We start from the raw sequence: 23,249 nt of genomic DNA on the forward strand, positions 1-23,249 counted from the left end.
ACCCAAAATGATTTGCTTCCTTGTCAATCTGACAATAGCCAAATGTGACCCCTTCATTTAAAAACAATTAAAATATACTTACATCACCTTTTTCAATTGTTTTACCCCCCCCCCCACCACCTTTTAAAAAAAAACCAAAACACCAGATAGAAACACAACTGAGATCACAGAGAATCATTTTATCCTTAAAACGTTTATTTTTGTAATAATTTTTCATCTTTACTTTTTGCATAAGTGCAAAAATGCACCCAAAACAGCCACCTGAGGGAAGTCTACATCTTTAAATAAAAAAACAAGCAAAGTGTACATTTATAGTACAAAATTTTTTTTCCTTTTTAAAAAATTGCACAGTTTGTGTATAATATATATATTCATAATCTCCATTTTAAACAAACTTTAAAGGCTCAGAAAGTAAACAAAATTCACCAAATGAAAAATAAAAACATTTTCCCTATAATTTAAAGCTGAGGAAACTTGAGACCCTGTTTTCATTTGTGTCCACCATAAATATACATATTCATAGGCAAGTCTCTTTACATATAGTCTCTGTGCTAGTGTTTGACCAGACAAAATTATTGCAAAGTAGTTTATTTCTACTATAAAACATGGGTTGGGGGTGGGGAATAAAAGCTTCTTTCTGCTGAATGTTTTTTTTAATTTATGCAAAACGAAAAAAATAAAATAAAATAAAATTATAAAAAAAAAAAAAAAAACACACAAAAAATACCCTTTTAAATTTACTGGAATCCCTGTTTCACAAACTGTGTGCATTCAACATTCCTAAAGAACATCCAGAACTCCAGTTTTGCGTTTTAGCAAGAACACAGATTTCCCTGACTTCTTATTTTTTGTTTATTTTTGAACTTTACACAGCGGTCCTGCCTGGGAAGGGGTGGTGGTGGTGGTGGTCAGCGTCGATACGGGTGGAAGCCCTGTACGTTGTGGTTCTGCCCTCTGCCGAATGCACTGGCGGCGGGCTGGGGAGCAGCGGCGGGCTGTGCTGTCGGGGCACCGTACGAGGCTGTCGGCTGGCTGGGGTCTGCGAAGCTGTGGCCGAAGGCTGTCAGGTCCTGACCGTACCCTGAGGTGAACGACAGACAGAAAGGACAGACAGGACAGAGGAGCCGACATTAATGTCAGGTTCACCGGACGGTGTTTCGATAGAAGGCTCATGCCTTAAATCCTTTTACTGAATAACTTTAATGTAAAATATTCACAGTTTGTACTTTAAGGAAAAATCCAACACCAACTGCTTCTTATTGTACTCACACTGCTCCCATATTCCAAATAGTACAGGACACACTGCTGTGCGTGTTGCTTGGTGCAGGTGCTACATTTGCAGCTTTGAAGTAGTTTTGTGCAGCTCTAACTAAGCAACAACAGGGGTTTAGAAACGGAGGAAGCACTGCTTGACAGTAAATTTAAGTTTTCTCAGTGTTTCATGGTGGATTTTTCCAACTAGTTGTGTAATCCTTCAATGAGCCTTTTTATGTCAAAACCTGTGCGTGTTCAAGCAAACACTAAAAGGAAAATTTCAAATGAATTTAAGGGACATTTTTAAATGGCTTCATTGAGGAAAACATTGTTTAAGCTCTCTTGAACGATAAGAGCAACACTTAGGATGTTCTCCTACACACACACACACACACACACACACACAAACACACACTCACACACACACACACACACACACACGCGGTGGCACCATCTCCCTGCAAACACATGAGGGAACCACAGTGACTCCCAGGGAAGGAAACCAATCTTATCAAAAAAAAAAAAAAAGAAGCACTGCTCACACTGCTGAAACCTGCTCATGGTGACTGACTATTTTCCAACCCTGGTAAAACCCAGTCAACAAAAGAGTGAAGGTATCAATGTGTCACCAAAAAAAAAAAAAACACAACAAACAAACAGAAAACAAAACCTTTCAGAGATAGTTCTGAATAACTGAATTGAAAAGAGAGAAAGAAAATGGTGAAAATTAGAAAATACAACAAAATTTCATAGGAAAAGAACTAAAACAAGGAGTGATCCCAACAGGACCATGAGACAGAACAATCTGAGAGAAACTGAAATTTACTGGTTTCGTGGCCTTCTTTAAATCTTCTTTCCTTTCTCACCCCTTTAGCTAAAATGTGGAGACAGTACATGGGGAAAAGAAACAATGGGTGAATGGACTGCTGATGCATAGAGATAACTGAACCATGAACACATTTTCTGACAATTAGATCATCCTTTAACAACCAGCAAAGCAATGCAGACTGAGAAAGTGAACAAAAAAGGAGGATGTGGTCGGTCTTGGTATAGTAAAGCTACAGCTGCTGAGGGAAATGGCAGGCCTACGGCTAAGCTTGCCAAATTTAAATTTCTTTCAAATCCACTCAGCTTTGGGGCTTCCAATAGCTGGATTTTACTATACAAGAATTCACACAGTAATTTGTATGTACATGCAAAATGTACATGCAAAATACTCAACACAGAGCAAAAGAAAAGAGGCACAGAACCAAGTTGCAGCTCTAAATACTATATTACTGAACAAATGCTGCTTTTGTGGTTGGAGAAGACGATGCTGGCACCTACCTGAACTATATCCTCCCTGCTCATCCTGACCATAACTGTGAGAAGGACGCGTTGGTCCGTAGGCAGAGGGGTCCTGAGGGTAGTTACCCAAGCCTATCAGGGAGATGAGGAGACCAGGTTGACTGAACCCACATACGGCTGGCCGACTACTTTACATAGTTCCCCCTCTTACTGAGCTAACAGAGCTGTACATTTATACTTATTTAATGGGTCTGCACTATGCTCTGCGATGCATTTCTTTTCAGCTTCGCCTACAAGTCAAAACACATGTGTGAGCTAGCTGCTAGCACGCCTAACTTTATCATGCCAGCCTGGTCTCGCAAAATTTTGTGAAATGTGCATTGTTCTAAAAAACAAAAAAAAAAAAAAAAACCCCAAAACAGTGGAACAAGTAAGAAGTCTGAAAATACGGGAAGGAAGCAGCTAGAAACGAGAAAGAGAACCACTGGTCTACCATGGTACACATTTCTAGGCTTGTTTCCCATCTTTCAAGATGCCACTTGGAGTCTTTGTGTCACTGCTGTGTGCACTTTTCATCTCTTTGTTTGGTTACATGAATAACCCCAGTTCTCTTAGAAATCACATGCACCTTGGCAGTGCATTCAAGGGCATTTCGACAACTGCTGCTTTTAAGACAAGCATCACACCTTAATAAAAGCCAAACTAACCATTTGCTAGTTTTACACACAAACTTATCCAGTATCTAAATCTTGCGTCACTTTTGAGCTCCGTGTTTTATGCTCATTTCACAAAACCTTAGCAAGGCTCTGCTGTTTCTACCAACTGATAAGCAGACAAAGTGCCTGAACAGTAAAAGCAAAAAAGCTGGATGGAGGATAAGCACAGGCACAAAACACTGAACAAGATGGGCACCTGTCATGACTGGCAGCAATCGCAGGACTGCTGTAGATGTGGGATTAAGCAGTTGGAAGCAGCTGGAAGCCAAGTCAGAATAATAATAATAAAAAAAAAAAAAATAACACCAGTCAGCCAAGAAACTGGATTGAAGCTATGAATGAGCATCTGACTGTTATCTGACTGTGTGCTTATGTAAGTGAATGGCTCGGTGTTGAACAAAGACAAAGACTGCTCCTTTTCCATGGACGCTGGTTAGTTTTTATCTCTGCCTTTTGTTTCACATCTAAAAACTTCCGGCCTCCATTTGTGCTCTCAGCGTGATCGCCGTCTCTCCATCGTGCGTTTACAACATGTGATTCAGGCCCCTAACAGTCTTAAAATCATACAAACTAAAAATCATTGTTTTCTACTAAAGTGAATTGACGAACTGTCTCATTTTCAAGGCACTGAATGCTGACTGAAACGTGGCAGCAGTTTCAGAGCTCAGTCGAGATCCAGGACGAATATTTATTCTGGTCCGACACGATCTAAAGGTTTTGTTAGACTGTTCGACAGCACTGTTCAAAGACCACAAAGACAGAAACCACAAAGTACAACCTACAGACACATTAGTCAAAAATGACTAATCCAGTACTCCAATATCTCTATGCATTTACAACACAGAGTGGAAAAAGGTCACATTCTGCAGACAAGCATGCAAAGCTCCAGTGTAATAACAATGATGAACATGGTGAAAAAATCTGATAGGTAGCTTGGCAGGTTGGATATGGCAAATTCCAGAAACAGTGTTTCACAAGATGATATTGTCATGCTGGTGCTCTTCTATGGGAATCGTGCCTAGCCCGGGAAAAGAAGCCAGCAAAGTCATCAACATGGAAGAGGAGGAAGGGTAGAAGGGATTAACTGAAAAGTAGGAGTGCCTGAACCAAATCAAATCAAATGGTTTGGACGTTCAGGCGAAGTCTGGAATCCTTTTAAAATAAAAAAAACAAAACAGGAAAAACAAACATCGCAAGGCAGGATGATCTAATTCAAACCTACCAAGACCTACCAATCTTTTATCAATCCAAGGCCCGCCGGAAACACTCAACTGAATTGACTGCTGAGGACTCCTGGGTATGGCGAAACTTCAGCAGTGATCTTCTTGGCGGAGCCAGAGGGGTTCATGTATGCAGAAAGCATGTATGCATGTGTAGCCGCTCAAGCTAAATGGTACCATCAGCAAGCTCCTGCTCGTCTAAGGGGAATACTCATGAACCTAAAAAGGTTGTAGCTGCACCCAGTAAAATAACCAGGGAGACGGGCAGGACCGAGAGGTGAAGAAAAATCAACTGGGAGAGAAAAGAGGCGGCATTCTTTATGCACAAAGCTCGTCTTACCATACTGGCTATAAGTGAAGTCGGGCTGCCCGGTGGGAGCTTTGCTCAAATCCTGAGTTGGTGTGGTGGCTGGTGCAAAGCCCAGCGGTGCAGTTCCTGGAGTCGTGGGTGGAGGAGGAACCTGTGGAGCATACTGGTCTGCTTGTGGTGTGCCGAAACTGTAACCTGTTGGAAAGACATATCATGATTTGTATGTGTTTTTGACCCCAAAGAAAGTTTTCTAGTGTTGCTTTAGCATTTTATACCATTTGTGTGCAAAATCTCAAAGGAGAAAAAAGTGGATGATTTCTGACACCATTTCCACGTCACAAAAAACACTTCTAGTCAAGGTACTAGCTACCATTTATTCACCTAATATCACTGTCTTACAGTCTAAACCTAGACAACATAAGTGGTATAAGAATCAATACATGTCTTTCATGAATATAAGCTGCCAGATCAAACTGTGATTGTTACAAAAACAACTTATATCATCGTTTCAAACTTTCTTTCCCTCCCCCCAAGCGTCTTTTACCAAAACACCAGAAGCAAACACACCTGAGATCACAGGAAATCATTTTATTCTTAAAATTTTGATTTTTGTAATCATTTTTCATCTTTACTTTTTTGTGGAAGTGTAAAAAATGTACGCAAAACAGCTACCTGAAGGAAGTCTGCATCTTTAAATAAAAAAAAACAAAAATATAACAAAAGCAAACTGTACAAGATTTTTGTCTTTTAAAAAAAACTGTGTGTGTGTCACAATCTCCATTTTAAACAAACTAAGAAAGTATACAAATTAAATGTACCAGAATCCCTGAATCTCTGCGTGCATTCAACATTCCTAAAGAACATCCAGAACTCCAGTTCTGAGTTTTAGCAAGAACACACTCTTTCTTGACTTCTTATTTTTCTTTTGTTTTTGAACTGTGAATACAACCCTGCCAACACTGATTGTTTTTTCCTCTGTGGTTTACACAATGTCAGCTTATTTCATCTGTCAGTTTTAACTGACTGAAGAGAAAGACAAGAAACAAAAACCCAGTCTTTTAAAAAATGTTTGGTGTCTGTAAGTGATGACTATATCTGATAACATGATACTTCTTCAGTGAAGCGCAACTAAACATGTTTTTTTCAAATGCTTTAAAAATAAATACAAGTCACCGTCTACTGGCCTTCAAACTATTAACTTATTTATATACATAGCATTACCAATCAACATTTCACAGTGGTAAGCACAGTGACTGAGTTAGTATGACTGACCAAACTGAGGTGCGGTGCTGTAGCCCTGCTGAGGGTAGCCCTGAGGTGCAGCAAAGCCACCTGCCGGGGTCGTGACCAGGAATGCGTTGAAAGGCGACGGAGGCTGGGCGGGGGTTCCCCGGCCTGTTGGCAATGGAGGTCCATACCCGCCTACCCCAACATAGAATAACAAAGACTAATGAGACTTGAGCACAGTTGACAATAATAGGATACATATGAACTACATCAAACAGATTCCTTATCATCTCTGATTAAAAGTGTGCACAGAGAAGTTGTTTAAAGACTGAAGCAGACGACTATCTGAAACTGAAGGATCTTGCGAGCGAGCACAGAGTCGACACTGCAGCGAGCGCTGCAGGTTGACCCGGAGGTGGTGATATGAAGCCGAGCCTGACCAATAGCAGAGGGAGGCCCGGAATCCATTCAATGCTGCCATCTGTCTCGAGCAGCAAATTATCAGCAGCCTCAGCCTTTATGAATCAGTGATAACATGTACTGTTAACTGTCATCGGTCCATGGGCCACACCGTGTGCGAGCCCTGTGCTGTCACACAAGCGTTTTGAGATAAGCACACGATCACATGGCAAAGACACATGTATCTGCAGTCTAACAGTTACACAACATGCAAGAAAGCCACAAAAATAACAAAAAGAAGACAGTTTTTGTGTTGTCAAGTGGAGGACTAACACCTACCTATGGGCTGGCCAGTAGTTGACACCCACACTCCTTTAGGAAGGAGGACAAAAAAAAAGATTAGACTGAAAACATAAAATGTTCACATAACAGTTAAGTATTCAAACTGTCACACATACATACAAACCTAATGTTTAAGCAGAGGATTAAACATTGGATTTTCCTCTGAACAGTGAGCTTCTCTTGCTCTGCTCTGGGACTTGTTCCCACTCACCCTGTGGCCCATAAGGCTGTTGCCAGCCCTGGGCAGGCTGTGCTGTCCAACCATTAGCTGCACTCAAGATGCCCCTGGGCGCCCACTGGCCAGGGCCAAGCTGGCCAGGAGCTTTGCTGTCACGAGGTTCGGCCTTCTTTACTTCCACCTGGACAAAGGACAAGGAGGGCACATTTGGCAACACCAGTAAAAAGTCAGTGAAGCCCCTCACCTAGACAGACCTGTCCTAGCACTGACACTTAGTCTCAGCAATTTGGGCCAGTTTGAAATATTTTACTTTATGTTTATTTAATTTATGTGGGCCAGCTATATATAAATTAATATTACTGTGTAGCCAGAAGGGCTGTATGGCTATGTGTCTCAGGTACTCTGGGTTGATCGGGAATTTCACTTGCCAGAAAAAAAATAAATAAATAAAAAAAAATCATAGAGCCAATCAATGATCCAAGATCTGAAAGGTACCTGAGAAACATAGATGTCTGTCTTTTCCTTTGTCATTAGCTACCCTATATAAAAGATAAAGACATCTAATGGAAGGTCATGACTTACCTTTCTCCAGCTAAAGCTTACAGAGAATTTCATTTATATTTTTTTTTGGAATAAGTTTTAAGGGGGAATGGATGTAGATCGGTATCTCAGTTCTAACAGAATATAAGGTAAACATGCAGAAACTACAAATGAACAGTCTTTTTTTTTTAATTCAATCTAAATCTGAATCTTCATACTGTGTCAAAAGTGAGAACAGTTTAAGTTTTCAAACTAGATCCCATCAATTGTCCATAATTTGACAAGTTGTTTCTTCATTTTTTATAAAGATTATGTTAATTAAACGCCACATTTGATTTCATTTTATTGATATATAGTTAATATTTGGAGCTAAAAAAAACTGGGTGACCTTGAGTCAAGTATAAATGTGTTGACCCAATAACAAAACTTCCCTGTCTATAACTAGGCAAAGCTGCCAGCACTTAACCAGAGCAAAGAAACAGGCTGAGACTAAGGGGGAGCCAACCATAAATAGACTGAGAGGTTGAGTTATTGGGGTCACCTTGCGGGAGGAAAACGAATTGCAAATTCCTCCCTGCTTTAAGGTGTTACCACCTTCCCCAGCCTCCCCTCTTCCTTCTCTGTCGACCTAATTACATGCACATGTTTCCGGGAGTGGCCTCGCCGCCGCCGGCGGTTACCTGAGCACTTTCTCCCTTGGGCATCTCAGCTACGAGTGATGGATACCGTGACTTCTGTACAGTCCCCAACAGCAGAATTGGGATTTGTTCCACAGTTTGATGTGCTCCAATTTCTAATTTTGTAACTCATATCTCCCAGCCTCCCTCAAGTCCCAGCGTAAGGTAATGTCAAGTCAAGAACAATGGATTAAGTTGAGCCCCCAATCCTACAGGAAATGAGGGCAAAGTCAAGGGGAGCGGGTACCAGCGGAGAGTATACAGGTCAGGCTGAGGAAAATTGGATTCAGCTCATCTTTTTCATGTAATAATCAGTGACATCTGAATGAAAATCTGTTGCCGTTCTAAATTGGCAAATAATAAAATCCAGTTCAGGGAAGCTTTCAAATTTCCTGTCCTGAGGTATTTTCAGGAGAAAATTAACTGGTAGTTAATGTCATTTAATTTGTGGTTTTCACTGAGGACTCCAGCTAAGGTCTTTATTGAATGTCACATCCAATTCAGAGTGGCGATCAGTTTGTTTTACAGCCATCTCGTCACTATTCATTCTCCCTCGAATACTTACTCCAACTCAAGTTTGACAAAGAAAAACATCTAAGAAAGGAGACACAGAGAGGTGTGCCTCTCCAAAATCATTTTAACATGCGTTACGAAAGATGCACAAAGGTCTTCTACGTGTCAGCTACTATGGACTGACCTTGGAACAGTAAAAACCACTTGTGCAGTAACAGGATATACATAAGAGTGGATGTAACTGTGCTGCGATCATTTTCTCATGCCCACAACTCATTACTATTTGCATGGAGGGCAAGGAGGAGGCTGTCTTCATTTACTGCTTCTCCGGGGTGGTTTTCATGGGGAACAGATAAAGTCCCGTTTAAATCCAAGTCAATGTCTTTTTGCTTGGTTTTAACTCAGGTGAGGTGTCAACTGGATTGTCCGTACAATAGTACAATCAGAGGTGTGGCAGCGGATTAAGAGCTGTGCTTAAATATTACAACACAGCAGACTTACTGTTACTTTACCGGACGGACGGCCTACCTGACACTATCTGAACTGTCTCCGTGCACTAAACCTCATCCATCTGCTGCACGCGCCGAGTTAAAGCAAACACTGTGAAGTGGCAGACTTTCATTTGGTAGATTTAAAGAGCTGACAGACACAGTATGGAGATTCTTCAACTGAGGTCACTGAGTTGAGCTTTTCTTTAACTTTTCAAAAAGAAAAACAAAGAAAATAAAACATGTTGACGTGTAAGTGACCTGCCAACAAAACATTAAAAAAGAAAACAACAACAACAAAAAAGAAAAAAAAAGAAAGAAACAAACAAAAATAGAAGTGACTCGACCAATCCTTTAGGTGAGTTAAAATCTCAAGAAGACTGCTGGATTTAAAGCCTTGCATTTCATTCATTTGGTTTCCATTTTAGCACATCAAAAGCCAGAAAATTACTGTAATTGAAATTCATAGAATACAATTGAACTTGTTTAGACATCCTAAAGGAGTGGTCAGTTTAAACAAAGCCTTGGGCGACAATTTAAACTGTAATAGCAGCAAGAGAAGGATGAGTGCTTTTAGAAACTATGAAAGCATAAGTGGGAGATAGGCATGTAATGTGATGAAAAAAATATTACATACATCAATTTAAGATATTAGACACTTAATTTTGAGCTGTATGATGCTGCGTTCACAAATAGGAAGCCACTAGAAAATTTGCTCTGAGCAATAAAGCAGCATCACAGTACAGTTCCCGCTCTGTCGCCCAAGCCTCAGTTTGATCTTAAGGGTAAAATAAAACTACAACTACACACTTTTTTGCCCATGATGTCGTGAAAATGCATGTTGACAGCCTGGTCCACTGATTGTTCGGCCTCGAAAGTAATAAATCCAAAACCTAGCCAACGACCAAGAGTGAATCAAGGTAGCAGGGGGGTTGTGACAACACAAGATGAAGAACAGTATTGGGCTTCAGCAGAGTGAGGATCCGTCAAGACTGAGCAAGAGGCTCCTGGGGTTCGGATGACGTCGCAGACAATACAAATCCAAGACTAACGCCTGGGGAATTAAAGGAAACTTTACTGTGCAGAGAAACTTTTGGTGAAGAATAATAATGGAGTGCTTAAATGTTAAACATGAAGGGTGACAGGTTTGATTTAAAGTGAAATGTCACATAAAAAGGTCAAACGTGTAGCTGATGAATTCCAATTGAGCCAATATTACAGTTAATTACTTCATGCTGTTTCATCCAAACCCCACCTTGATCTGTCCCGTGGTATATTGCTGTGGAGCACACACTCGCAACAGCCATTGTTAATGCATCACAAAAAATATGGAGAAACACAAACTGTCGAATGCCTAAAGCTTTCTCCAAGCTTTCCCAAATTCAGTATTTTACTTTTGAGTCAGCCAGGATAAGCCTAAAATGGACAATTAAAATATTGCTCACAACGGTAACACAAAGATATAGGCCACAACTGATCGTCCGCACTGATGAGCTGGGTACATTTTGTTTCATCGAGGGAATACACAAAGCGCATCAACAAGTTCGACAACTTTTTGACCACGCCGGCTTTTCGGGAAACTATTTCATCTGATGATCTGAGGCAAAACCCTGCAGAGCCAACAAGCTGCTGCGTGCTGCAGTGATCTACTTTCAATCTGATTAAGTTTCCGCTGTGGCAGAATTGGGTTGGGTGCGCATCTCTACTTGGGGACCTAACCTGAATCCAATTAAATGTCCTACAAGACAACTGAGATTTTCAGAGACCTCTAGTACCCTGCCAAACATTCCCAAGACTCATGATCTACTGCTATTAATAACATCTGTTGATGACCCGTCCCCCAACCTAAATGTAAAACCAAGTTGGCCCATTAAGGATTTTGACATATGGTGTTCACTGGTAAGGATTTTACTAGCCTAAAATATCAGCTAACAAACTACAGACCGTCTGGATGGAGAACTAGGAAATAATTTGACATTTTTGACAATTTTGGACATTATTGGCTTACTAATTACCAAGATTTTTTATATTCAAGTGATAGTTTAAGTATTTTTAATGCAGAAATGACACAAATTTACTGAAATCAAGTATTTTTTTTTTTTTTTTTTATCAGAGTAAACTTTATATTACAAATTTGTATTACTGAAAACATGTAATAATAAATTATTATTCCTGAAGCTGTAATTAGTTAGACTTTTTTTTTTCCCCCAAGGCAAAGTTGACCTTTTGGAGTGACTACACAATTAAGCAAGATTGGTCCACACAGAGTCTGTGTTACCTTATATATATAAATTTTACATCTAAAATTCATTATATGTAGGGAAAAAGGTTATTATTTATAATAATTATGCTGCAACATCATCTGATGACAACTGTGAGACACTGCTGCGACAGGACTTTCCTTAAATTGCTCTTAAGCTGAATACAGTGAAACCATCAGTCAAGTCCAGGTAAACACAGATGCAGCTTTGTGTACACCTCATTTTTTCCCAAGTTAAAAAAAAAAAAAAAGTAAAAAAAAAAAAACAGATAAAATAAAATAAATTGGCTGCATTTACGTTTGGCCTGTACCTCTGTGCTACCCATCAATACACAGTAACCTAAAGGAGAAAAGACAAATCTTAATAGACACCGTTAATCACATTCAAACCATTCACAAGAAGAAGGGGGACAGAAGAAAGAAAAAATAGAAAGGGCTTACTTACAAAAATACTTAACTTTCTACATATGGGAAAACACATACTATGCCATTTAAGATACATGTATCAGTTACTTCTAAATCAAGGTAAAGAAAACTTATTCCAATGATCATCATCTAACGGTTTTAGTAAAAGAAGGTTTACACTATTAAAGATTATGTAATGGTTGTTACTTGTGCAATAGATCATGTTAAAATCCAATGGCAAACTATTCTGGGTTTTTCCTAACAGAGAGTGAACAGAGAGTGGGTTCTGAAGGGAAAAGAGGTGCGTGTTGTGGGTCAGTGACCGCTTCATCGTTTCTATGTAGGACAAATGCAGATGAAACAGCTGTGACTGTAACTCGGTGGGCAGGGCCTGACACCATTGCGTCCGGTGGCACGGGTCTGATTCCCAGCGAGGCCATCCGTGCTAAAACTGTCGGCACATGTCACACACTCATGACACATTTGTGACTTAAGTGGGCAAACATAAAAGGTCCTTTCTGAAGTTCAAAATTAGGACTCTGAAAGTTTTGAGGAGTCCAAGGGAAATAAAAGGGTTTAAAATGATTCCATTGTTCTCCAGACAACAGGCTGCAACGAGCCTTTTTGAAGGACAAACCCCCCCTTCACACGCTCAAAGTGTTCTCAATACGCCAGTTGCACGGTGTGATTAAGTACTGTGTTTTTTGGAGCACCTATTTTTCCCGCAAAATGTCTCTTTTTCAGTTAGTTAGTCTTAGCTTGTTTCCGAGATCATTTTTAATAACTAGTGGAAATAGTTTTAGTAAATAAAAAAGATAAAATAAGTAGTTTTACTTCATGGTGATTAATTGCCGTTGTCAAAACAAATTTGCATCCTTGGTATGCATTGTTTTCTTCTTCTTCTTTTTTTAAGAATACGTTTTTATACCTTTTATTTCAGCTATTTGTAAAGAAAATGACAAAATGCACTAGGAATAGAATATTTTGACTAAGCTGTATTAAAACTGCAAAATATATTTTTTTAATGTCATTTTGAAGGCCAAATAATGCTGGGGAGGTTAACTGGTAATTAAATATCACGTTACATTTGATTGGTTATGGACAGCGACAGCCACAAAACAAACAAAACGTTTGATACGTAAAAATCTAGTGTCAATATTTGTTTTAAGGTGTATTTGTTTTTCTTTTTTAAAAACGGAAATATTCAGCAGTTCTTAAGTGTCTTTAGTCCTCCTGGTTACACTCACTATGACGAGATCTCTGCTTAAGCAGTTCCAGTTTAAAGGTCAGCTGCAGTCTCAGATTTTGAAAGATACCAACTTTGTTTGAGTTTTTTAGACTCAAGTTTGCTCCAAATAAACAAGGACTGTGGACTTTGTCTCCATCTCTCACACTGGAAGTGAAGTGAATAGGACCAAGAGGAAAAATTACACAACAAGTAGTTTCCTAATTTTACTTCCTCATTTTACCCAACTATTGTTTACATACTTGAAAAAGTGAAGCCATCATTTACACTAAATGCTAATGAACTAGTTACGCCTATGATTGCCGCTATTAACTAGGATAATAAATAGTAATCATAATTGCTCCAAATGCAGAACTGACAGAGCTGTGGAAATCACAGAGCCAATTAATTTGCTCTTATCACACCAGACACCACACTAGACAACCTATGCAAAATTCACATATTCCCACTGTGATAATGTACACCACAGGTTGAGCTAAAGTTTTGTGTTATTATGTTATAAAAATACATATACGAATGCACAATTATTGCCTTCATTTATGTTGAGGGATTTAATGCAGCCTCAGCAAAAACTGGTTGATATTGACTGTAGTAACCTAGTATGGGTTCCATTTAATGCTTGTGTTTACCATAAACCAAATTCCCGTTCCAGTGTATTAAATAAACGAGATCGCTTGGGCTGAATGGGATTTTTTTGGGGGGGGCCAGAATAGTTTGTCATTAGATTTAATATGGTAAGGTATGGAGAGGGGAGGGAAAGGACAGGATCAGCTTTTACCTCGGGGCCTCTGCTTCTCCGCATCATAGATCATTACCACCTCTGTGACCTTGAATGGGACAAAGGGAAACAGTGGCTCAGTTTTAGAAATCTGGTAAGGGTCCGTTCTTATTCCAGTTAAATATTCTTGCTCAGTTCGGAAAAATAATGAATCGTCCTATCGCATCTCGCCCCATATATTTTTATGCTGTAGTACTGACCCTGTTCAATGTCACATCCATTCAAGCACTCTTAATGACAATAATGAACTGACTTGTATTATGCACTTGGCAATACTCACCACTCCGAATCTATTGAAATAGTCCCTGAGTTCAGGCTCGCCGCAGTTATGGGGGATTCCACCTACAAATATCTTCTTTGATTTATTGCTATCAGCTTTGCTGCCCTTCTGAAAAAAAACAGGGAGTGTATGGATTTCAATGTCTCTTACAGGATCACTCTGGGAAGGGCCCAGTTAGCCATCATCTATTCAGACAGTGCAGAAGAAATTAGGTTCTCCTCTTGCCCTGGGGTATAATTCTTAACATGTCATGTCAATGCAAAGACTAGTCTCCACAGATCAGAGAACACGGTTTCTTCCACTTATTCTCAACCACTAAGCGTTTCGCCGTTGCTGTACACTGCACTCATGCAGTAAGGGCTAGAGGCTGTTTACAACAATGATTTCTAACAATTACATCTTGTGTTTACTTAGTAAAACATTCAGTACCAGCTGCATGACTTAAAGCCAGTGAAAGGGGCTCCAGCAGCAGCAGCAGGCAAAGAGACGCATTTCTAAAAGCTTCTGACATACAGTCTGCTTACAGCCAAATAAGCGACTTATGAAAACGTTATATTGACAGCAAAGATGCAAAACTAAAGTCCCCGCTGCCCAAAGGGACAAAATGACTATAATAGGTCTGCAGGGGTTTGATAAGCACCGTTGATCGACCCACAAATTATCCGAGCAAGAGCAGAGATTTCTGCCCTTCAGAAAATTTGTTGCTGAGAGCGATGCACCACATTAGCCAACTCATGTTCAAACCATCCTTAATAATACCTCGATGTGTGAGGGCAATTACAAGAACATCACATTTCAGATAAGACGGCTAGAAGAAAAAAGTTAATGCAATCATGCAGCTATATTTTAATTTAGTATCGTTATACAGGAACATTTTAAAATGTCACAATGCTATACTTCAATTTCAAATAAGTGGAAGCTGTACCAGAGAGTGGCTGACAATGCTGCAGTCCCTGCAGTAAGAGATCGAAGCTGACAGAAGTCACAGATTGTTTAATGTTTCTGTGATTTATTCCGACCTCAAACTATTAAAGGCTGTGTTTTTGTCACGATGGGGGAAAAAAAGAAAATTAATATACTTTAAAGAAAAAAATATAATTTACACTTAAAAGCTCAAGGTCGCCTCATTAAAACAAGCTACAGCCTAATCTCCAGAAGAGGAGGGGACGGAGAGGCTGGGGTCTATTCCAGGTTTATTCCAGTAGAAACAGCTAGCCTAGCATCCCCAGAAGAAATCAGATTCCTCTTACCCAGCCCTCCTTGGTTCGAGACTTTTCAGGCTGCATTCCTCTGGGAGTACATGGCTTCGGGTCAATCTAACAACAGAGAGAGTTTTCCATTAGCCTAAAATAAAGGCACCTTCAAATGTTCCTCACCCCCCGCACTGTTTCTATCAGCACAGCAAACCAAGCAAAATCTCACGTGAATGAAAGTGATTTAATGCACTTGGGAGAAACCCATCCCTTTTCCAATTTCACTCATTTAAACAGGTAAATCTTGTCGGGCAAACTAATGTCAGTCTTTCCAAAATGCATCATCTGTACTAATGGTTCCAGGCATGTATGGCCTGAAGAAAACCTGTCCTCTCTCTTAAATAACTTCTAACTGGTGGATGATGAAATACAATATGAAGGGTTTTTTTTCACAGTTTGCTCACAGAAAGCGACGGCAGATTACTGCGTTTGATTCAACCATCTGCTCTTCTGTTGTTAAAATACTTACATTTCTTCCATCGAGATTATGTGGCTTTGTCTCCAGCACTGTCCGTACACAATTGGGGTCTTTGAACTTTACAAAGCCGAAGCCTCGCGACTGATTTGTAGTTTTGTCCTTCATGATGACACAATCTACTACTTCCCCATACTGTGAGAAGTAGTTTCTCAGTGTCTCTGAGAAGAGAAGAGAAGAGAAGAGAAGAGAAGAGAAGAAAGCAAATTGAGCATTGAGCCACAGCAATTTTCCTCATGAAAAGAAGGAAGTGCAGTCATTATTTAAATACTAGATGACTTCTTCATGCTAAAGGACACCATAAAAATATCTCTGACACTCCAACTGGGACCAAAACTTGAGTGGAAAAGTACTGTGTGGATTACACTGGCAACACCAAAAGGTATTCAGGAACCTTTATTGTTATGGAAGAATATATGGTATTGTGCTATCTATGCGAAAACATACTATTACAGTAAGTGAAACACTGAAACTCGTCAAGAGCAAATGAAGCATTGACCCACTGTCATCTTGCATTGCACTAAATATACAACCAACAAATGTAAGGCCCGCACACGCCCACGGAGGCAGGACAAGCAAGTTGCAAGTTTGAACAAATGAGGAGTCACATTGGAGAGCGTTACCGTAATTGCTTTTTCTCATTGCTGAGAAGCCCTGAGGCATCACCGTAGAAACAAGCTCAGAGTTACGTAGCCCTGTGGTTCAGTGCTGGTAGCACAGACAAGCACCCGTGCAATGTTACACAATGGCCAATCGAGCATGAGACAGTGCAGGGCTTTAAACAAGCAAGACAATCTCCGGCTCGGACTGAATAAGAGGACAGTGTAAACACACACCCAACGGAGACGTTCATATATATACGTGGATATATCAGTTATATTGCGATGTGAAAAGCACATCAATACTGAGAAACACTTGCTACAAGCAAACCATCAGGGACACTTACACTATCTGCTTGGAAATATGAAAATTAAAGGCTCATAAATGACAGTTTGAATGAACTCATAGTAAAGCGAGAGGCGTTACTATGCCTACTTTTTATATTCCTGTTATTTATAACAGACAAAGCACATTAATGACCACCAAGATTTCAATGACATGATTTAATATCTAATAAATGCTGCTACTAACTATCCTAGTATGCTGTCAAGCCTATGCATATTACGATGTCACTATACCAATAACATCATGCAAAATTTGTTATTATCTGTAATTACGGTTACTGTGAGAGTGTTACATAGTCTACTTCTAGATACTCAAGGCTAAGGACTAATTAAAATGATACACATGCTTTGGTACACACCAAAACAGTGCTCATAACAACAAACAGGAATGAGCAATTCCACCTAGGCAGGTTAGGTTTTACAAAACCTCGCTTTCAGGTGCTCGTTGGATAAAAATGACAAGATATTCAGTTTTGGCATTAAAGGGTCAAAAATGTGTAATTAATATTAACTACATACTCTTAGCAATCATAAGGATAAATTTACTGAGACATCTAGAGAAACTACTTCTCTACAGGTCTTCACGTGACTCAGTGACAGGTTATCAATTAAATGCAAGCCCCATTAGTCACTGTCGGTATATCATCATAATACTGATATTAAAGCAAGATTTTATTTCATTATTATCTCTTGAAATCACCTCTGTATTGCTACTGACTTGACCTGACCTGATCTATATGCTACATTCACAACTAATTTCTGATACACTACCAGGCAGTGTGAACAGTGCAATGCAGAAAGGGTTGAATTATGTAAATAAGCCTTCATGGGTGAAACCGTGTGACATACCTTGTGTGGTACTCCAGTCCAATCCACCCACAAAAAGTTTCCTGAAAGGAGATGTGACCATTAAGTGAGCACTGATCATCACTTTGAGCCAGACTAAATGATAATCTGGAAATCGTCAGGCCAGAGTCACATATGAAAGGCATGATTTAAAAAAAATGAAAGCTCTCCTGCACAGGCTGAAAGCACAGCTGATTAAACAGCCAGGAACACAGCTATTACACAACATCAGGGAAGCCTGCTACCAATGCAGCATCTGGTTATATCCACAGTACAGCTACAGTTAAAATGTCCGTGTTTAGTGTGACTCATGTTGAGGTCTAGTCCTTGCTATGGATGTCACTTTGGTCTTCTAACATTCAAGGCAATGGCCTCGACAATAAAGGGCTTTTTATGAACCTCCTGCCACGTAAGTTACCCGGGACAGAGCCCTGGCGTCTAGCAGGCTAACACAAACTGAGTTCCGAAACCACGACAGCCCGTGTCTATCACCTTTCAACGCTGGGATCCCTATTTCCATCTGTGAGCGGAGCAACGAGCGGTTGCTCGGCTCTCCGCATGCGGACCAGTGAACTCGGATGATGCCTGCATAACTGGAAGTTTAGCGGCAGTTCAAACGGTACTACTGTCAAATGCGCTAGCGAGTTCGTTAATGTGTGCCTCGGATCACTGCTGAAACACACAAATGACAAATGTAACGACCGTGGGAAAAGTGAAGGCTGGCTACACACGAGGATGCTCCATCCTCCAGCAGTGCCCGCTAAATGTCCTCGCACCGACGAAGTCAGGAACGGAGACTTTCGCTTCGCTGGCAAGCGTTAGCTCAACTAGCTCAGTTGCTTGGAGCTAACCGAAAACAACACAGAAATAACAAACTACAATTCCGTGTACTCTTCTGACAAGTGGTAGCACTTCACACAAACATGGTAAATTTCTCCATGAGCTGTGGCACCAAAGGCTGAGCTACCCTGAAGACTACTTTCACTTTTTTTGGCCGCCTTTCCCCAGGCTAGCGACTTCGCTAAGTTACTCAGGCTAGCTTAGCCTGCTAGCTAACGTTAGCTGTCAAATGACAGCTTGACAACACGGCGCTCTAACAGAAAGTCACAAACAGATTCACGGTTCCGTATGGATGCCGTGCACGGCTCTGTTAAACCGATCTTACCCGACTTCATCTCCGACTAAGTTGTTGTTCATTTCTGAAGCTAAAGCGGGGGGACTGCGGGAGCTGTGACCGGCTTATTGCTTCAGTGCTGCCCCTCTCAGACTGAGAGCGGAGGAAGGTCACTCCGCTTTTTGGTTCAAACTGCTCTGCGCAATGACGACGCTGCGGGGGGCAGCGCTCTTTAAAGGAACATTACACCCAGCAGCACCCACTCACCCGTCAATTCTAATGAGCCCCGAGAGGGCAGCTAAACGCTTTAAACGACGACTCTTATTTCACAGTTAGTTTACTCAGCCTTAAAATGCTCTGATAGACACAGCACTGAATCATAATCAAACACAAAGACAGTCGAAGAGAGCCAAAAAAAAAAAAATCCTTTCCATCTCAAAGTCAACTTTACGATTGATACCCCAGTGTTATGTCATGTTTTTTCTTTTATTTATTTATTGATGCTCATTTAAATCTAAAAGCTCCACCAAGAGACCCGTATGTAATAATAATATAATAATAATTATATTATCCATGACTGACAGTGTTTTTCTATCGAGGTATGCTTTTACGGCATTGACAGTATGTTTGTGACTATTGTCATGCTGAAAAATTAAGCATTTGCTAATCATACAGATGTTATTGCATATTGGATCAAAATCTGATGCCGTCATTATTTTTTTTTTACAAAATCACCAACATCATTGGCTGAAATGCAGTTCAAGCCATGAGAGCCACCACCATGTTTTATAGATAGCTATAGACAATCACCTCCTGAACTCCTGCGTACACAAAAACGTAAGACTTGTTGTTACTGATTTTCAGTCCAGTTATTAAATCATTACCTCAGCCTCAGATGAAAAAATACTATTTTATGCCCATCAAACTGTATGTATTTTTTTTTTGCTAGATTTAACTAAAGCAATTGAAACAAATTGTGTTTTTATGATAGGCTGCTAGTTACAAGTGCCTAAAGATAGTTGTCTATTATGTGTAGACACAACACCAGTTCCCTTAGTTAAGTGCCCGTTATGCTTCAATGATCCACAGGACAGTGTTGAGTGGTTCAAAAAAATGGTCAGATATGAGAACTGAACTGAAATAAGTGATAAAGTGACCAATGTCCAAAGAAAAACTTCCTCAGAAACCCTCAGAAATCCTATTACTTATGACTACATTAAAGTCTGACTCCTCGGAAGCTGGCTCAAGACATTTACATACAGTGCTTTAGTTTTTAAAAACTGTAAGCTCAGCCTCCAGCAATGTTACAGCAAAGAAGAGGTCCAAAATCAACTTTCCTCCTCGCAGACAACAAATTTTATGCAAATTCAGACCTTACTTCAATATTTGTGCCTGATAACCAGATGGTGACGTGACAACGGCTCTTTAAATAAAACCACACACAAGTGACAGCAGTGACAGTTTAAACATGGAATGCAAATACAAGTGTCAGGGGTGACACATGATGTGTGATTACATAACACTTTACATGCAAAATGCCCATTCATTTTTTTTTTTTTAAATGATTGAGGGCTTCTGTGTTCTGAACAGAGTGTGCTTGTGCTGCTAATAGTACTCTGCCAAATTAGACTTATTCTACCCTTGGTAATGTATTATGTGCTCCTGTGTGTGGTTGTAAATAAACTAACTCTCTGTATTTATATCCTGGTTGTATGTAGACATGCTGATATTATTCAGTGCTGTAATAACACCATTTTCCCACGACAATCATTAACCACCAATCAGACAAATCCAGTTTTTGTTGAACGTATTATTTTGAACCTCATTATTTTTCCGGGTATCATTACAGAAAAATGTGTTTTATGAGAACGCCAGACTGTATATCGTATAACTCTCCATCGCACATTTATTCTAAATGAAGCCGGCAACACTCTCTGAAGGATCAACAAAACCTGCATCCAAGTCATATCTGATTAAATAGAAAATCTGTCAGGAGAGAAAAAACTCGAGCTCTTTCAATATAAAACATAAAAGTACTTCATGTACATCTCATAATTTATACGCATGCTGCCCCCTTTACTCTCATTGAAGACATTAAATTGTGTAACTTGTAACATTCAATAATTGAAGAACTAATTAACAATGAAAATAGAGAAATAGAGGTGTGCAGATACCCCCATGTGGTTGTGTTCCCTGAACCTTCCTAAATATTCTTGTGGGAACTGTGAATGTCAGAGAGATTCACCTTCTCACTCAGTCCTTGGAAGAGCCTCCTCCTCTCTCTCTCTCTCTCTCTTTTTCCTTTTGGAGGACAAAGTGAGGTCACAAATCAGCATGTCAAGATTTATAACACACTCTCCGCTGGGACTGAAGCCAATTTTTCTTTCAAATTGCTTTGCATGTGGGGGGGAAACAGCTGATCATGTTTCTCAGAGGAAATTGGCTCGCTTGAAATGGGTACTGTTATGTTAACAGGGAGTTATAAAAGAGCAGGAGCGGGAGATGGTGATATGCAGCAAGCTCTCTGTACTCACTAAATATTAGTCGTCAGTAATAGTTACTTTAACGATGTTCAGCTACATTCTGCACGTGCATTTATGAATAGTTTGTGTTTTTTCTAATTTGAAGAAAATGATGATAATACAACACATCATGTCATCATGACGAGTTTTGTTAGACAAATTAAAAGTCTATTTGTACACAAAGCAATGCCAATAAAATGCAAAGTCAGTGGTCACTGAGTTGTGTAACTGCAGCCCTTATCTTCCAATCCTAAAAGGTCCAATATTTCCTGGTCTGTAGTGTGGTTACATTTTTGTTAATACTGATCTGAAGTAGTAGTAGCTATAACCACTTCTACTACTGCTACTATGAATCTGATGCCATTTAAAACAGATCCAATGGTCGTGGACCAGCAGGCAGCTTTGCAGCACTGCAGTCTTTGTGGAAAGGCTGTCATGAAAGTCAGTCTTGCATCATTCATTTCTGACAGTTGCCATAATACCATAAAGCCCTGCACTGCTGTTGCCTCTTTCTCACTCTGAAAAATCAAGACAAAACAAAACAAAAGACTCACAGTCGTTCCTGCTGTGTGCTGCGCCCTATAGCAGCAGATTAACACTGTGGGAAAAACAAGAAGGGGTAAATGTTTTTGTTGGTCACCACTGGCTGTAAAGTTGTGCCTCTAACCTGTTTTTGACTGCTGCCACTGGGACACTGGGTGACCATGAGTTATTACAGCGTTACTATGGAGATATTATTTACGAGATACTATGATGATAGATGTAAGCATATAATATATATATATATATATATATATATATATATATATATATATATATATATATTTGTCCTGTCTCCTTCCCTCACCTCCACCTCCAGTAGACAAACTTCAATGACACGCAGTGGTGTCATTAAAAAACATGGAGAGTGAAAATTAAAAAACATGGAGAGTGAAAACAGGTGACTTCATAAGAAACGCTCAGTGCATCATGCAGAGCAGAGTCCCCCAGCACACCAAGCCTATAGCAGTATAACTCCAGTTTAAATTAAGTAAGCTTGTAGGATTTTGTTAATTAATGTATTTATTTATTTTTGCAGTTATTAAAATAAGGCACATTCTGATCAGTGCTGCTGCCAAGAGTTAAATACCTGTCAGTTACTGTCACTGCCACTAGAGGGCCAGTTTCCACAGTTTGTTACAGCTGGAAAAGTATTAAAATGCACATGATCATTTTAAATAATATTATCTGGCAATGTTCAAAACAAAGTTATGATGGTTTTGGGGGGGTTATTTTAGAGAGAAATGTAATTTTGTGTTGGTCTAATCACTTCTTCTAGTTAATTTCTACTTTTTGCTTTCATATGTTTGGTTGGGAAAACTTTAATTTATGTCCATGTTGATTTTAAATTTATAGCATATTTTTTAAAGCAACAAGGTTTAATAGATGTAATAGAAAAGTTTAAAAAGTAAGTTTAATCTCATAAGTAAGACCTATAAGATTAGATTTCACAAGATTTATGTTTTTATGAATGAATAATAAAGGATGTAAGACAGAAACATGTTGATAAAGGTTTGTTACATAAAGAGCAACACCAGCCTGATTGTGAAAAGTATGATGTTTTGAAACAACCTTAACTGACATCCGCTCTTCACTGCAACTCAGTGCCTACACCACCCAACCAGAGTGGGACATTTTGGAGGTAAATCTCCTGAAAAGATCTCTGGTGGGTCCATGACATGACTGCGTTTTAGTGCTGCAGAATAAGCCAGATCAGGCGCCCCCCTTCCGGCTCTCCTCTCTGCTCTCTCCTATCTTATCTGACTTACTTGTCTTACTTCTCTCTGTCACCTTTTCTGTCCCTTTGAACAAATGAGGCTCCATAAATGTTAAAGAGGTAAGTATTTCTCAGTTGCATTGAATAGATAGAATAAATTGTAGAAAACTAAACTGTAAAAACTAAACAGCAGAAAGAAGAAGAGAAATAGCAATTTTA

The 23,249-nt window shown here is 39.7% G+C and overlaps 1 protein-coding gene across 4 annotated transcripts; it reads right to left on the reverse strand.

The window, feature by feature from the left end:
- Nucleotides 1–177: 177 nt before the first annotated feature.
- On the reverse strand, nt 178–18,984 carry dazap1 (DAZ associated protein 1). Of its 4 annotated transcripts, none has more exons than XM_039599009.1 (14): nt 18,804–18,984; nt 17,642–17,682; nt 15,843–16,009; nt 15,371–15,436; nt 14,121–14,225; nt 13,841–13,889; nt 9,962–10,044; nt 6,967–7,114; nt 6,753–6,785; nt 6,060–6,209; nt 4,818–4,982; nt 2,581–2,673; nt 2,081–2,128; nt 178–1,081 (listed from the first exon to the last, which is right to left on the reverse strand). In XM_039599009.1, the coding sequence occupies exons 1-14, from the start codon at nt 18,833–18,835 to the stop codon at nt 909–911; spliced, it is 1,353 nt and encodes a 450-aa protein (XP_039454943.1). In that variant the 5' UTR covers nt 18,836–18,984; the 3' UTR covers nt 178–908. The 4 variants fall into 4 exon arrangements, with proteins under 4 accessions (XP_039454943.1, XP_039454942.1, XP_031593150.1 ...); XM_039599008.1 differs by having other exon boundaries at nt 14,121–14,228; nt 18,804–18,980; XM_031737290.2 differs by lacking the exon at nt 2,081–2,128 and having other exon boundaries at nt 14,121–14,228; nt 18,804–18,982.
- Between the last annotated feature and the right edge of the window lie 4,265 nt (nt 18,985–23,249).

Source organism: Oreochromis aureus, linkage group 15 (assembly GCF_013358895.1).
Source record: "Oreochromis aureus strain Israel breed Guangdong linkage group 15, ZZ_aureus, whole genome shotgun sequence".
Taxonomy (NCBI): domain Eukaryota; kingdom Metazoa; phylum Chordata; class Actinopteri; order Cichliformes; family Cichlidae; genus Oreochromis; species Oreochromis aureus.